Source organism: Notothenia rossii, assembly GCF_949606895.1.
Source record: "Notothenia rossii genome assembly, chromosome: 5".
Taxonomy (NCBI): Eukaryota; Metazoa; Chordata; class Actinopteri; order Perciformes; family Nototheniidae; genus Notothenia; species Notothenia rossii.
Window position 1 is genome coordinate 674,064 of NC_136903.1, and position 16,292 is coordinate 690,355.

General features: G+C 46.4%; 1 protein-coding gene across 3 annotated transcripts in view; it reads right to left on the reverse strand.

Annotated features, from left to right (window-relative positions):
- The window catches only part of LOC307039638 (uncharacterized protein), a 32,589-nt gene that overhangs the window by 2,387 nt on the left and 13,910 nt on the right, over positions 1 to 16,292 (reverse strand). For 2 of the 3 annotated variants that reach the window (XM_079681898.1, XM_079681897.1), the window contains 6 exons: positions 12,353 to 12,391; positions 12,002 to 12,124; positions 6,045 to 6,131; positions 4,276 to 4,348; positions 4,082 to 4,177; positions 1,878 to 4,000 (listed from right to left, as the gene is read on the reverse strand). In XM_079681898.1, coding sequence (XP_079538024.1) covers positions 3,873 to 4,000; positions 4,082 to 4,177; positions 4,276 to 4,348; positions 6,045 to 6,131; positions 12,002 to 12,124; positions 12,353 to 12,391 — 546 coding nt within the window. In that variant the 3' untranslated portion in view covers positions 1,878 to 3,872. The remainder of the gene's footprint in view (positions 1 to 1,877; positions 4,001 to 4,081; positions 4,178 to 4,275; positions 4,349 to 6,044; positions 6,132 to 12,001; positions 12,125 to 12,352; positions 12,392 to 16,292) is intronic. The other variant, XM_079681899.1, reaches the window with a different exon arrangement.

Here is a 16,292-nt window from a genome sequence, read left to right on the forward strand (position 1 = left end):
AAAGATGTTCACCACTGCCCCCATACTTACCATGCCGGATCCCACTCGCCAGTTTGTGGTGGAAGTGGATGCCTCCAACGAGGGGGTGGGAGCGGTCCTCTCCCAGCAACAACAGAAGGACAACAAACTTCACCCCTGCACCTTCCTGTCCAGGAAGCTCTCCCCGGCAGAGAGAAATTATGACGTGGGAAACCGTGAGTTGCTGGCCGTGAAGTTAGCGTTGGAAGAGTGGAGGCATTGGTTGGAGGGAGCCGAGCATCCTTTTGTGGTCTGGACCGATCACAAGAACCTGGAGTACATCAGAAAGGCCAAAAGACTGAACTCCCGCCAGGCTAGGTGGACCTTGTTTTTCAACCGTTTTGACTTTGTTCTTTCCTACAGGCCGGGGTCTCAGAATGTCAAGCCTGACGCTCTGTCCCGTCTGTTTGACCCTGTGCCTGCAGCCAAGGAGCCGGAACCCATCATCCCATTGAACCGGGTGGTAGGAGCGCTGACTTGGCCAGTAGAGAAGGAGGTAATACGTGCCAATGCTGGAGCTCCTGCACCAAGGGGTTGCCCGCCTAACCGGATTTTTGTTCAGGAGGCCGAGCGACCACAGGTGATCCACTGGGCTCACACTTCGCTGCTCACCTGTCACCCCGGAGTCAAGAGAACTATGTTCATTGTTAAACAACGTTTCTGGTGGACATCCATGGAGAAGGAGGTGAAGGAGTATGTGGAGGCGTGCCCTATCTGCGCTCGAAACAAGACCTCTTCCAGGTCGCGAATAGGGTTATTACAACCACTCCCTATTCCCAACAGGCCCTGGTCAGAGATCTCCATGGACTTCATCACTGGCCTGCCCCTCTCTAGGGGTAAAACCACAGTTCTCACGGTAGTGGACAGATTTTCCAAAATGACACATTTCATTGCTCTGGCAAAGATGCCCTCAGCTAAGGAAACGGCGGAGGTCATGATGCAGAATGTGTTTCGGCTTCATGGTTTCCCTAAGGATATTGTCTCCGACCGGGGCCCCCAGTTTGTGTCACGCTTCTGGAAGGAGTTCTGCAGCCTCATCGGTGCCACGGTCAGCCTCTCGTCTGGATATCATCCGGAGTCTAACGGCCAGACAGAGCGCCTAAATCAAGAACTGGAGACCTGCCTGCGCTGCCTGGTGTCCCAGAATCCATCCTCCTGGAGCGAGCACCTCACCTGGGTTGAGTATGCACACAACATCCTCCCTACTTCTGCCACGGGCCTGTCCCCGTTTCACTGTGTTTATGGCTACCAGCCGCCACTGTTCCCAGCCACGGAGAGGGAGGTCACGGTCCCGTCTGCCCACGCTCTGGTCAGGCGTTGTCGGCGCGTGTGGGCTGCGGCTAGGAAGATACTCTGCAGGAATTCACAACTGGTTAAAAGAGCAGCAGACCGAAAACGCCGACCAGCCCCTGTATACCAAGTTTATTCTTTATGTTAGAGTTGTCATGTCCCTTTGTCTTGTGCTTTATGTCTATACCCTTAATTATTTCTTCCTCTCATTTCAGGCCTCCACGCTCCCCGCCCCTTTTCTGTCTCCTGCGTCCTTGATTATTTTCCCCGCCCTGATTGTTTCCAACTGTGTCCCCTTTACCTGTGTATATATTGTGTTAGCTCCCTCCTGTTAATTGTCAGTTCGTTGTCTCACGAAGACCACGTATCGGCTTACCTCACGGACCTTTTCACGGACCTTTCACGGACCTATGCTATAGATCGCATTATAGTTTTCCTCGAAAGAGTGGTTTTGTTTTCCTTGTTTTATTACTGTGCAAATTCCAGTAAAGTCTTTATTTTGAAACGCTATCTGAGTCTGAGTTTTGAGTCGTGCAATTGAGTTCATGCCTCAGTGTTCTCCCCTTGACATTCTGTGTCCTCCTCCTCCTGCCACCTATGACCTCTTTATATACACCCGGTGCAGCTAAGCCCCGCCACCAAGTGTTCAAAAATAATATTGCACTATACATATAACTTAAATAAACTGACACACCAACAACACCCATACAATGGCTCCTACACACCGGCCCCTGATTGGCTTTAGTATGAAAACAAAACAATTACCAATAAATAATAAAGGAGCTATGAAAAATAAAAATGATATGAGCTGTGTGGGGTTTGTTCAACTTTTAAAAGATGTTTGAATGATGTACACAGTGATAGGTGTTAAGGACTAACGTTTATAATAAATACATTTGTATTGATTTGAAGATCTTTTCATACAATCATACGTATTGGGATCATTTGTATTAATGTGGACCGGAGGGAGAGGGTGACGAGCAGAAGTTTCACTTTCCTTTTTATTTCAATTCCAGCTTTGGTCATGAAGAATATGTTTCTCTGTTGTTCATAAAGCATAAAGCAACAGCCTCAGAGCACGGTGCAGAGTCTCTAGATGAGTCCCTCCTTCTTATTAAACATCCATGTTGTAGTCCTCTGTATAGAAAACTGTAGTTTCCATAGTTTCCCCACAGCAGCAGACGCACATTCAGGACGTCCGCTGGCGCATCATAAACACGTTGGATAGTGAAAGTGCAGTCTCTTCTCCTAAGTCCTTTTGAATTCTCCTATCCACTATCCCTTAACCCCGTGACCTTTCACTCAGAGGTCAATGAATAGGAGATAGGGTTAGAATTTAGGATCTGATTTTTGGATTATAGGAACGCAACCCAACAGCAGAAGAAGACAGACAGGAAGTAAATACTAACAGAAGAAGAAGACAGACAGGAAGTAAATACTAACAGCAGAAGAAGACAGACAGGAAGTAAATACTAACAGCAGAAGAAGACAGACAGGAAGTAAACACTGACAGCAGAAGAAGACAGACAGGAAGTAAACACTAACAGCAGAAGAAGACAGACAGGAAGTAAATACTAACAGCAGAAGAAGACAGACAGGAAGTAAATACTAACAGCAGAAGAAGAAAGACAGGAAGTAAACACTAACAGCAGAAGAAGACAGACAGGAAGTAAATACTAACAGCAGAAGAAGACAGACAGGAAGTAAACACTGACAGCAGAAGAAGACAGACAGGAAGTAAACACTAACAGCAGAAGAAGACAGACAGGAAGTAAATACTAACAGCAGAAGAAGACAGACAGGAAGTAAATACTAACAGCAGAAGAAGACAGACAGGAAGTAAACACTAACAGCAGAAGAAGACAGACAGGAAGTAAACACTAACAGCAGAAGAAGACAGACAGGAAGTAAATACTAACAGCAGAAGAAGACAGACAGGAAGTAAACACTAACAGAGGGCGTTGGAGCTAATGTCCCTAGTGGCCAAACGGCGGTAGTATATATATATGATTCTGTTTTCTTCAAGGTTGTATCTTCCTGATCGAATGTACTTCTTCTAAGTCTCTTTGGATAAAAGCCTGAGCTAAATGTGATGTAGTCCAACTTCCTGTCAGTCCGTGACCCCATTTCCCATGGACTGACATTGGGAAAGAGACGTCTGTAAATGAGTGTATGAAAGGGGGTGGGGCTTAAAGGTATGAGGCGGGGCTTTGCCATAGGAGGCGGGGCTTCATGGAAACTAAACGGTGCTCTCTGAGGGTAACTTTGGAGGCTCCAGAGCGTCAGGTTCTCTTCATGTGAGCAGCTCTCAGGAGACCCTCCTCATACAGACACGGTGCTCTCTGATTGGCTGCTCCCTCCTCATACAGACACGTTGCGTTCTGATTGGCTGCTCCCTCCTCATACAGACACGGTGCGTTCTGATTGGCTGCTCCCTCCTCATACAGACACGGTGCGTTCTGATTGGCTGCTCCCTCCTCATACAGACACGGTGCGTTCTGATTGGCTGCTCCCTCCTCATACAGACACGGTGCTCTCTGATTGGCTGCTCCCTCCTCAGGTGTTCACAGCTGCAGGTGGAGGATGTGATTGGAGGAGGAGGGGGGGCGTCTGAATTCCAGACGTCTGATCTGACCCTGAGAGAGAGAGCGAGAGAGCAGGGGGGGGCGCCTCCTCTCAGAGAGACCCCCCACTGAGGAGACACACACTTTATTAGTATACGGTCCATTAACGGTAACTTAATTAATATACTTGTTATATGATGTATACTCACCTGTCTGCAGGGGAGCTCTCTGGAAGACGTCGCTGCAGCCGCTCCAATAATGAACCGCCATCTTACCATGGTAATCTCTGAGGGAGGGGTTAGCATCTGAGGAGGAGGAGGAGGAGGAGGAGGAGGAGGAGGAGGAGTTAGCATCTGAAGAGGAGGAGGAGGTGTATATGTAGTGTAATAATAATGACCCTCACTGTGAGAGAGGAGGAGAGCGTGCACGAGGTGCTGGTGCCCGTGGAGGGAGGCCAGGTGCAGCGCGGTGTAGCCCTGCACACGCAGAACACAAGAAGAAGAGATATGAGGAGGAACACTTCCTGATCAATGGTTCCTATTCAGTGAACTCACCCCCTGCAGAGCGGCAGCATGAGAGACACAGAGACAGAGACACAGAGACAGGAGGTCAGAGACACAGAGAAAGCAGGTCAGAGACACAGAGACAGAGACACAGAGACAGGAGGTCAGAGACACAGAGACAGCAGGTCAGAGACACAGAGACAGAGACACAGAGACAGGAGGTCAGAGACACAGAGACAGCAGGTCAGAGACACAGAGACAGAGACACAGAGACACAGAGACAGAGACACAGAGACAGGAGGTCAGAGACACAGAGACAGCAGGTCAGAGACACAGAGACAGGAGGTCAGAGACACAGAGACAGAGACACAGAGACACAGAGACACAGAGACAGGAGGTCAGAGACACAGAGACAGCAGGTCAGAGACACAGAGACAGGAGGTCAGAGACAGCAGGTCAGAGACAGCAGGTCAGAGACACAGAGACAGCAGGTCAGAGACACAGAGACAGGAGGTCAGAGACACAGAGACAGCAGGTCAGAGACAGGAGGTCAGAGACACAGAGACAGCAGGTCAGAGACAGCAGGTCAGAGACACAGAGACAGCAGGTCAGAGACACAGAGACAGAGACACAGAGACAGAGACACAGAGACAGCAGGTCAGAGACACAGAGACAGGAGACAGCAGGTCAGAGACACAGAGACAGCAGGTCAGAGACACAAAGACAGCAGGTCAGAGACACAGAGACAGGAGGTCAGAGACACAGAGACAGCAGGTCAGAGACACAGAGACAGGAGGTCAGAGACACAGAGACAGAGACACAGAGACAGAGACACAGAGACAGCAGGTCAGAGACACAGAGACAGGAGACAGCAGGTCAGAGACACAGAGACAGCAGGTCAGAGACACAGAGACAGCAGGTCAGAGACACAAAGACAGCAGGTCAGAGACACAGAGACAGCAGGTCAGAGACACAGAGACAGCAGGTCAGAGACACAGAGACAGCAGGTCAGAGACACAAAGACAGCAGGTCAGAGACACAGAGACAGCAGGTCAGAGACACAGAGACAGCAGGTCAGAGACACAGAGACAGCAGGTCAGAGACACAGAGACAGGAGGTCAGAGACACAGAGACAGCAGGTCAGAGACACAAAGACAGGAGGTCAGAGACACAGAGACAGGAGGTCAGAGACACAGAGACAGCAGGTCAGAGACACAGAGACAGCAGGTCAGAGACACAGAGACAGCAGGTCAGAGACACAGAGACAGCAGGTCAGAGACACAGAGACAGGAGGTCAGAGACAGACAATCAGGGTGTCCTTAAATCATGTTATCAAAGACTCACTTACATGCTGCGGAGAAGATGGAGAGGACGGAGAGGACGGAGAGGACGAAGAGGACGAAGAGATATTTAGTGAACATCTGGATCATCACATGACTGTGAGATCAGAAAGTATTCAGACTCCATTAAAAGTGTCTCCTCAGAGACAGTCGTCTCATAACTTTAGTGTTTGTCAGTGTATCTGAAATGACTACAGCAGATCTGCAGTAACATCAGAAGGAGTCATGTGACCACATTGCTCTAATAAGACCAACCTAAAGACAAACATTTCAGGTTCAAAAAGTTGACCAAAAAAGTACATTTGACCTAAACGAAAGAGTTGACCAACCGCTCTGGCGTTGACGTCGGCTCCGGACCTCAGCATCAGGCCGACCCCCCCCTCACTGCCCTGCTTCGCTGCCCAGTGGAGCGCTGTCTGACACACACACACACACACACACACACACACACACACACACACACACACACACACACACACACACACACACACACACACACACACACACACACACACACACACACACACACACACACACACACACACACACACACACACACACACACACACACACACACACACACACACACACACACACACAAAAATGAAGGTTAAAATAATAAAAAACTAGAGAATGCAATTCCTGAAGTAATTGCTAGTGGGAATGCTTTATGCTGAAAATGTGACGCTAACCTGCTGAAATGTAATGTGTAAGAAGAAAGTGAAGAATTTAGATTAAAATTATACATGAACACTGAGCAGAATATTTGAACTGCAAACTTCTGAACTAACTTGATGGCGAATGATCTGTCGCCATGGCAACAGCATTTGATGACACCCCATAATACGCTTAGACGCGTTGATGGCTGCATCGTTACCAAACTTGTGAAGTTTTGGGGCGTTTGGAGCATTTTCACTGAAGTTATGAGAAAACCGTGTTTCAAGGCGAGCAATGTGTTGCCATGGCAACGGCATTTGAAGAAATCTCAAAACTGTCCCGTAGATGTCTTCATGGCTGGACTGTTTGCACACTGCTATCTGAAGTCTGCTGCTCTGAGCATGTCAGCTGTAAAAAGCACGACCAATCATCTGCCTCGGCCCGGGTCAGATGATTGGATGGCCTACCTGCCTGTCAGCCTTCCATCTGAGCACAAACTGATCTCGTGCCCTCATTGGTCATGTTCGTGTGTGTTGGAGGAGGGGCTCTGTGAGGAAGTCTGAAGGAAGAGGCAGATTTGTTCCGGTTGTGTACTTTCAAGTTCTAGCGCACTCGAGCTGGTTTCTCCGTTCTTACCTACCCCACCTTTAATACAAAGGCTTTATTATTCACGCTTATGACATTTATAAAGGCCCACAGGTTTCACTCTGACAGATGTAGTTTGAAGTTCCTGAATCTGAAGTCATTCATTTGAGAGATGCTAACATGAAGAAGCTGTAAAGGAGCCCTAAATATAGAAACCCCTGCTGCCTGGTGCTTTCTGATCTCCATCTGAAGGTCAGAGCATATTCAAATGTTTCTAATGAAGGAACATGTGCTATGGCTAATGCTAACATGCTAACACAGATGTAGATCTGAACTTACCATCTTCATGAGTCCCGGGGATTTACAAAGAAGAGGAGACATACAAAGACCATCAGAGTCTGCATCTCTCAGGATCTATAGAGGGTTTCTCTAGAGCTGATCTGAGGCTAATCACCACAGCTACACACACACACACACACACACACACACACACACACACACACACACACACACACACACACACACACACACACACACACACACACACACACACACACACACACACACACACACACACACACACACACACACACACACACACACGATGGTAACACACTCACCCCCTTCATGCCGCAGACACACAGCAGGTCCACAGGAAGAGAAACACAGGATCACCTTGAGCTGCAGAGGGTCCAGAGATCTCTCTAATCATGGGGTCTTTGGGGTCTTTGGGGTATATGGGGTATATGGGATCTTGGGGGTCTTTTGGGTCTATGGGGTCTTTGGGGTATATGTTTTTTTTGGGATCTTTTGGGTCTTTGGGTCTATGGGGTCTTTGGGGTATATGTTTTTTTTGGGATCTTTTGGGTCTTTGGGTTTTTGGGATCTTTTGGGACTTTGGGGTATATGCGGTCTTTGGGGTCTTTTGGATCTTTGGGATCTTTTGGGGTCTTTAGGACCTTTGGGGTCTTCTGGGTCTTTGGGGTCTTTTGGGATCTTTTGGGGTCTGTAGGACCTTTGGGGTCTTCTGGGTCTTTGGGGACTTTGGGGTATTTGAGTCCCTGACACAAACTGCAAATACTTTAACACAAGTTAATATGAAGCAGTTTATTCAGCGCGTCATCAGATGATCTAAAGCAGGGATCACCAACTACCAAGGTCCAAGGGCCAAAATGTATCCAATAGACACGATCGCGGGCCAGCCATTTTTGAAAGTAATCAGAATACAGTTACAGTTACGTGTCTTAAAAACATATTCAGATTACTTTTAGAATACTTTTGGAATACTTTCTTTTTCAATCACAGATGGGTATGTTTCGGTGAACAGGAGACACGTATGTTACTGTTTTAATGGCTCATCAAGAACTCAAACACGACATCTTGGTGTCATTCTGGACAGCTCCCTCTCATCTGCACCCCACATAACAAACATCACCCGGACTGCATTCTTTGTACTGTCTTAAAACCTTTCCTTGGAATATGTTATGAATTGTAAGGTGTCCTTGGGTGCTTTGAAAGGCGCCCCTAAATAGAATGAATTATCATTATTATTATTATCTGAAACGATGTAATAACTTTTAAAACTGTTTCCAGTCACTTGCCCCGTGCATTCAGCAGCAGCAGGCCATTCACTTTGATTTGATCCCGTTATAAATGTCATCATTTCGACAATAAATAAATGCTACATAAACGTTATCTTGCACATTTTATCTAACCATCTCCGTTTCTAACTTTCAATATATTTTAAAAGAGATCTCTCTCTCTCTCATCTGCGTGCGGGGGGCGGGGCCTCACAGACACCATCTCTCTCTCGCTCAGACATGCTGCAGCGCTGTGCAGTGTGCACACAGTTCTGCCGGTAATGAATATTACATTTTGTGAGGAAACTTTTAAATGTATTCACTTCAGGTTTACGAAAGTAACTGTAATCAGATTACTCGTTTTTCAAATGTAACGCCAGCTGAATACAGTTAGCCTACTTGATTTTTGTATTCTGATTACGTAACGCCGTTACATGTATTCCGTTACAACCCAACCCTGCTTCTAGGCTACTGTCCCGCAGCTCCTGCCTCTCTGTTGGACTCTGTCGCAGCGGGGCTACTGCTGTGGTGCAGAGCGCATTAAGCAGACTCTTCACAACAAGGATCACTTCTTCTTCAAGGCAGGGAAGGTTTCGCAGTATGCAGTCTACTGTCCCGCAGCTGCTGCCTCTCTGTTGGACTCTGGTACTGCACCTTACTCACGAGACGTTGTAAAAAAAAAGGGTTGGGGGCGAACGCAGTAACCACTCCGCCAACGCCACAGTCACCCCCGTCGTGCGGGTCGGATGAGAATGTCTGGCGTGCCGGATGTGGCCCGCGGGCCGCCAGTTGGTGGTCACTGATCTAAAGGATGAACTTCTAGGATTCTACAGAACAGAGTTTGACTTACGGAGACGAAATCCTGACGAGAGACATTTAAGAAAGAGAAAGAGAGTTTTTATGAAAGACAGAAAATAAAAGTAGCTCATTAACAGCACGGATAACCCTAACCCTTTACCCAGGGGCGGACTGGGACAAAATCAGCCCGGGACTCTCGACCGGCCCACCTCGGTACCGCAAGTAAATACCGCTAGTAAATTGGGGTTGGGGGGGGGGTGCTAGTGACTTATCCGACCGACCCACATCGTCCAACCGGCCAGCTTCAGTACCGGCCCAAATCCCAATAGGCCGGTACTGAAGTGGGCCAGTGCCACTGCCTATACCCCTGTATATAACCATGAACTGCTCCTGAACCATGAACTGCTCCTGAGCCATGAACTGCTCCTGAGCCATGAACTGCTCCTGAACCATGAACTGCTCCTGAACCATGAACTGAACCATGAACTGCTCCTGAACCATGAACTGCTCCTGAACCATGAACTGCTCCTGAACCATGGACTGCTCCTGAACCATGAACTGCTCCTGAGCCATGAACTGCTCCTGAACCATGAACTGCTCCTGAACCATGAACTGCTCCTGAACCATGAACTGCTCCTGAACCATGAACTGCTCCTGAACCATGGACTGCTCCTGAACCATGAACTGCTCCTGAACCATGAACTGCTCCTGAACCATGAACTGCTCCTGAACCATGAACTGAGCCTAAACCATGAACTGCTCCTGAACCTGAACCATGAACTGCTCCTGAACCATGAACTGCTCCTGAACCATTAACTGCTCCTGAACCTGAACCATGAACTGCTCCTGAACCTGAACCATGAACTGCTCCTGACCCTGAACCATGAACTGCCCCTGAACCATGAACTGCTCCTGAACCATGAACTGCTCCTGAACCATGAACTGCTCCTGAACCATGAACTGCTCCTGAACCATGAACTGAGCCTAAACCATGAACTGAGCCTAAACCATGAACTGCTCCTGAACCATGAACTGAGCCTAAACCATGAACTGAGCCTAAACCATGAACTGCTCCTGAAACATGAACTGAGCCTAAACCATGAACTGAGCCTAAACCATGAACTGCTCCTGAACCATGAACTGCTCCTGAACCATGAACTGCTCCTGAACCATGAACTGCTCCTGAACCATTAACTGCTCCTGAACCATGAACTGCTCCTGAACCATGAACTGCTCCTGAACCATGAACTGCTCCTGAACCTGAACCATGAACTGCTCCTGAACCATGAACTGAGCCTAAACCATGAACTGCTCCTGAACCATGAACTGCTCCTGAACCATGAACTGCTCCTGAACCATGAACTGAGCCTAAACCATGAACTGCTCCTGAACCATGAACTGCTCCTGAACCATTAACTGCTCCTGAACCATGAACTGCTCCTGAACCATGAACTGCTCCTGAACCTGAACCATGAACTGCTCCTGAACCATGAACTGCTCCTGAACCATGAACTGCTCCTGAACCATGAACTGCTCCTGAACCTGAACCATGAACTGCTCCTGAACCATGAACTGAGCCTAAACCATGAACTGCTCCTGAACCATGAACTGAGCCTAAACCATGAACTGCTCCTGAACCATGAACTGCTCCTGAACCATGAACTGCTCCTAAACCATGAACTGCTCCTGAACCATGAACTGCTCCTGAACCTGAACCATGAACTGCTCCTGAACCATGAACTGAGCCTAAACCATGAACTGCTCCTGAACCATGAACTGCTCCTGAACCATGAACTGCTCCTGAACCATGAACTGCTCCTGAACCATGAACTGCTCCTGAACCTGAACCATGAACTGCTCCTGAACCATGAACTGCTCCTGAACCATGAACTGCTCCTGAACCATGAACTGCTCCTGAACCATTAACTGCTCCTGAACCATGAACTGCTCCTGAACCATGAACTGCTCCTGAACCATGAACTGCTCCTGAACCATGAACTGCTCCTAAACCATGAACTGCTCCTGAACCATGAACTGCTCCTGAACCATGAACTGCTCCTGAACCATGAACTGCTCCTGAACCATGAACTGCTCCTGAACCATGAACTGCTCCTGAACCATGAACTGCTCCTGAACCTGAACCATGAACTGCTCCTGAACCATGAACTGCTCCTGAACCATGAACTGCTCCTGAACCATGAACTGCTCCTGAACCATGAACTGCTCCTGAACCATGAACTGAGCCTAAACCATGAACTGCTCCTGAACCATGAACTGCTCCTGAACCATGAACTGCTCCTGAACCATGAACTGCTCCTGAACCTGAACCATGAACTGCTCCTGAACCATGAACTGAGCCTAAACCATGAACTGCTCCTGAACCATGAACTGCTCCTGAACCATGAACTGCTCCTGAACCATGAACTGCTCCTGAACCATGAACTGCTCCTGAACCTGAACCATGAACTGCTCCTGAACCATGAACTGCTCCTGAACCATGAACTGCTCCTGAACCATGAACTGCTCCTGAACCATGAACTGCTCCTGAACCATGAACTGCTCCTGAACCATGAACTGCTCCTGAACCATGAACTGCTCCTGAACCATGAACTGCTCCTGAACCATGAACTGAGCCTAAACCATTAACCAATCGTTAATAGTTTTACCTTCTTGAGGACGAGGCTGGGCTCCTGAGCGAGGAGCTGCCTCTGGACTGAGATGGTCCCCATGGCGGAGCTCCTCCACCAGGCCCTCTCCAGCGGCTCCAGCTGCACCCTGTGGAACAGGGACTGGGAGGGAAAACGTTTTTAACTCGTCATTAATTATAAAACTCATTTGACTTTTGAAGCACAGAGTTCAGCCTCTTTGTACACTGCGCCTCATCATACATTTAGAAATGTTTCCGCTGCTAAAACACACATCTTAAGAAAGAAGAAAAACAACGTGAAATTCTGAAAGAAATATAAATTCAGTGAAAAAGTCCCGTTCTGAGACGGCTCTGTTTCTCGTGAACTCACCAGGGCAGAGGAGGCGCTCCGGAGGTCGTCCTCCTCGCTCTGAAACATAACCACTGAATTCATTATACACATTTAGTCATTTAGTCATTTAGACATTTAGTCATTTACACACTTAGCCATTTAGTCATTTAGTCATTTACACATTTAGTCTTTTAGACATTTAGTCATTTACACATTTAGTCTTTTAGACATTTAGTCTTTTAGTCATTTAGACATTTACACATTTAGTCATTTAGTCAATAGTCATTTAGACACTTAGTCATTAAGTCATTTAGTCATTTAGACATTTAGTCATTTAGTCAATAGTCATTTAGACACTTAGTCATTTAGTCATTTAGTCATTTAGACATTTACACATTTAGTCATTTAGTCAATAGTCATTTAGACACTTAGTCATTAAGTCATTTAGTCTTTTAGACATTTAGTCATTTAGTTTATTTAGTCATTAAGTCATTTAGTTTATTTTGTTATTTTGTCAGTTGGGTTAAGCTCCAAAACTTTATTTACAGCAGCAACAAAAACATAGCAAACCAGCACAACTTAAACAAACAAAATAAACGTCCAAATCAGGCCGTCCATCACTCATTTAAACGTGTTCAGCTGTTGCCTACTCTGCAACATTCCCCGAGTCCCCCTTCCAGGGCCAACCCCGTCCCTTAACCCATAGCCCCTCCCACCAGGCTTACCGTCAACAGGTGACAACAATTAAACTCCAAACCACATTTTCAACATAAAAATCCGACCCAAACATAAACAGGTGATCCACCTCTTAACATAATCATTCCCCTTAATTAACAAACGCAAAATAAATAAGAAATTGCATTGTTCCTTCCACGGAAGAGAGCAGGAAATGTTTGGTGCGTGTGTGTGTGTGTGTGTGTGTGTGTGTGTGTGTGTGTGTGTGTGTGTGTGTGTGTGTGTGTGTGTGTGTGTGTGTGTGTGTGTGTGTGTGTGTGTATATGCTTTATGAAGCGTGTCCTCCTGATCACCACACGCTCCCTGAAGGACGGTCTGCTTTCAGGTGGCTGACATTCCTCTGTGCCTTAACGAGCGTATGCATTTAACAATGATCTCATGTATTCCTAATTGGTGCTGAGGACACATGCAGTGTTCTCTGTTCCTCTGCAGCTCCCTCAGACCGTCTGAGAGGCTGTCACAGCACTGTGTTATCATCGTGTCCTGCATTCTGCATGATGGTACACACATCTCTGCACATCTCTTTGTGTTGATCTTTGACACATCTCTAGAGGCTCGACATCACGTTACTTTCACTCAATATTTCTCAGAGGGTATTTTGAAGATGAAGTTCTCTGATTCAAGTTCGCACACTATTTTTACCCGAGGAGGATTTGGTTTGCAGTTAATAACCAAGTACGGAGACGAATCAAAACACACGAAGAAACATCTTCAGCAACTTGAGGAACACGCGTAGCGTTAGCAGCTGCATACAAACGATGATAAAAAGAGTTGGCAATTGAACAAGTGAAAGTTAATGACAAAAAGGATATTATGAGAAATTATTGTCGACTAAAAAATGTACAAAATAAATAAAAGTTTACTAAAAAAAAATGGATTCCCAAAAAATAAATACACGTAACGTTGGCGACAGAAGAAGAAAAAAAAGATTTGAGAAACCCGTTTCTACCTGGTTGATAACAATAAAGAGCAGGTGATGGAGCGGGGTCTGAGTAATGACGATCCTGCACTATAGGTTTATCTCGTGGTGTTGTTCCAGACGGACCACAGGTGTGCCACGCTGCAATCTGCCCCCTCTTTCTCTGATTGTTGGAAAGGAAAAAGCCGTTTGTTACGATCTGTCTGTGTTGTGTCTTTGTTGCTCGTTCCGCAATAAAAGTATTTCGATTTGGATATTCAGCATTTGGGTCCTGTGTACCTTGCCCTCCAGCCGTGACAGAATAATCCCACCAAAGACAGAACCAGACAGATCGTAACCATTTGTCACCGGGCGGCACTCTGAAAGGCAGGGGTCAACAGGGGTCAACAGGAATTATGATTCCTCCATATTCCTCCAGAAGTCTCTGCAGAGGAACGGAGACGCTTTGTTATCAGACGAGTCTCTGATGTTCAGCGGGTCAGCAGACGAGATGGAGGTCAGCTCTTCTTCTCTTTGTTCTGCTTCCTGTATCTCTTTTTCAGAGCGCTTCAACGACTCCCTGCTGCTTCTCTGTCACAAAATGTGTCAGTGAGGCGACAGACGGATTTCAACGTGACACAAAACTCTCCGTTTACAGTGATATGAACTCACAGTAAACAGATTACGCTCAGATCTGATCGCAGTGAAAATATGTGTAGGAGCCAAAACGTTGATTTATTATTTTGATTATTTAATCATTTAATGTAGGTAATGGAGTATAATTGATTGGTGTCATTTGATCGGGATCCGCAGCCACGGCTGGGCGGAGCGGCTGATTGGTGCTGCGATTGCCTCAGCTGGTTAAAAGAGTCCTGCTGATTATACTCTGGGTTCTATTTTGGTTGTGTAGCCAGACGGTTTTTTAAAGATTTGTTTATTTAAGTGACGAAAACTGTTTCAACATCGTCTGGTAAGATACCTTCATTTGTGTGTTTAAAGAAGAGAACGAACAGTGGAGAAATGGAAACGATAACGTGGAAATAAATGTACCAAAAACAAACAATATATCTCTGAGTGATGTGTGAGCGCATCGGTCAGGCGCTAAAACCAAAGAACAGAAAAGAGCTTAAGAAAGGTGGAAAGAAGGCTCTGTTAGAGTCAAACCCAATGTTAGAGTCAAACCCAATGTTAGAGTCAAACCCAATGTTAGAGTCAAACCCAATGTTAGAGTCAAACCCAATGTTAGAGTCAAACCCAGTGTTAGAGTCAAACCCAATGTTAGAGTCAAACCCAGTGTTAGATTCAAACCCAATGTTAGAGTCAAACCCAGTGTTAGAGTCAAACCCAGTGTTAGAGTCAAACCCAGTGTTAGAGTCAAACCCAATGTTAGAGTCAAACCCAATGTTAGAGTCAAACCCAGTGTTAGAGTCAAACCCAATGTTAGAGTCAAACCCAATGTTAGAGTCAAACCCAGTGTTAGAGTCAAACCCAATGCTAGAGTCAAACCCAATGTTAGAGTCAAACCCAGTGTTAGAGTCAAACCCAATGTTAGAGTCAAACCCAGTGTTAGAGTCAAACCCAGTGTTAGAGTCAAACCCAATGTTAGAGTCAAACCCAGTGTTAGAGTCAAACCCAGTGTTAGAGTCAAACCCAATGTTAGAGTCAAACCCAATGTTAGAGTCAAACCCAATGTTAGAGTCAAACCCAGTGTTAGAGTCAAACCCAGTGTTAGAGTCAAACCCAGTGTTAGAGTCAAACCCAATGTTAGAGTCAAACCCAATGTTAGAGTCAAACCCAATGTTAGAGTCAAACCCAGTGTTAGAGTCAAACCCAGTGTTAGAGTCAAACCCAGTGTTAGAGTCTAACCCAGTGTTAGAGTCAAACCCAATGTTAGAGTCAAACCCAATGTTAGAGTCAAACCCAGTGTTAGAGTCAAACCCAGTGTTAGAGTCAAACCCAGTGTTAGAGTCAAACCCAATGTTAGAGTCAAACCCAATGTTAGAGTCAAACCCAATGTTAGAGTCAAACCCAGTGTTAGAGTCAAACCCAGTGTTAGAGTCAAACCCAATGTTAGAGTCAAACCCAATGTTAGAGTCAAACCCAGTGTTAGAGTCAAACCCAATGTTAGAGTCAAACCCAGTGTTAGAGTCTAACCCAATGTTAGAGTCAAACCCAGTGTTAGAGTCAAACCCAGTGTTAGAGTCAAACCCAGTGTTAGAGTCTAACCCAGTGTTAGAGTCAAACCCAATGTTAGAGTCAAACCCAATGTTAGAGTCAAACCCAGTGTTAGAGTCAAACCCAATGTTAGAGTCAAACCCAGTGTTAGAGTCAAACCCAGTGTTAGAG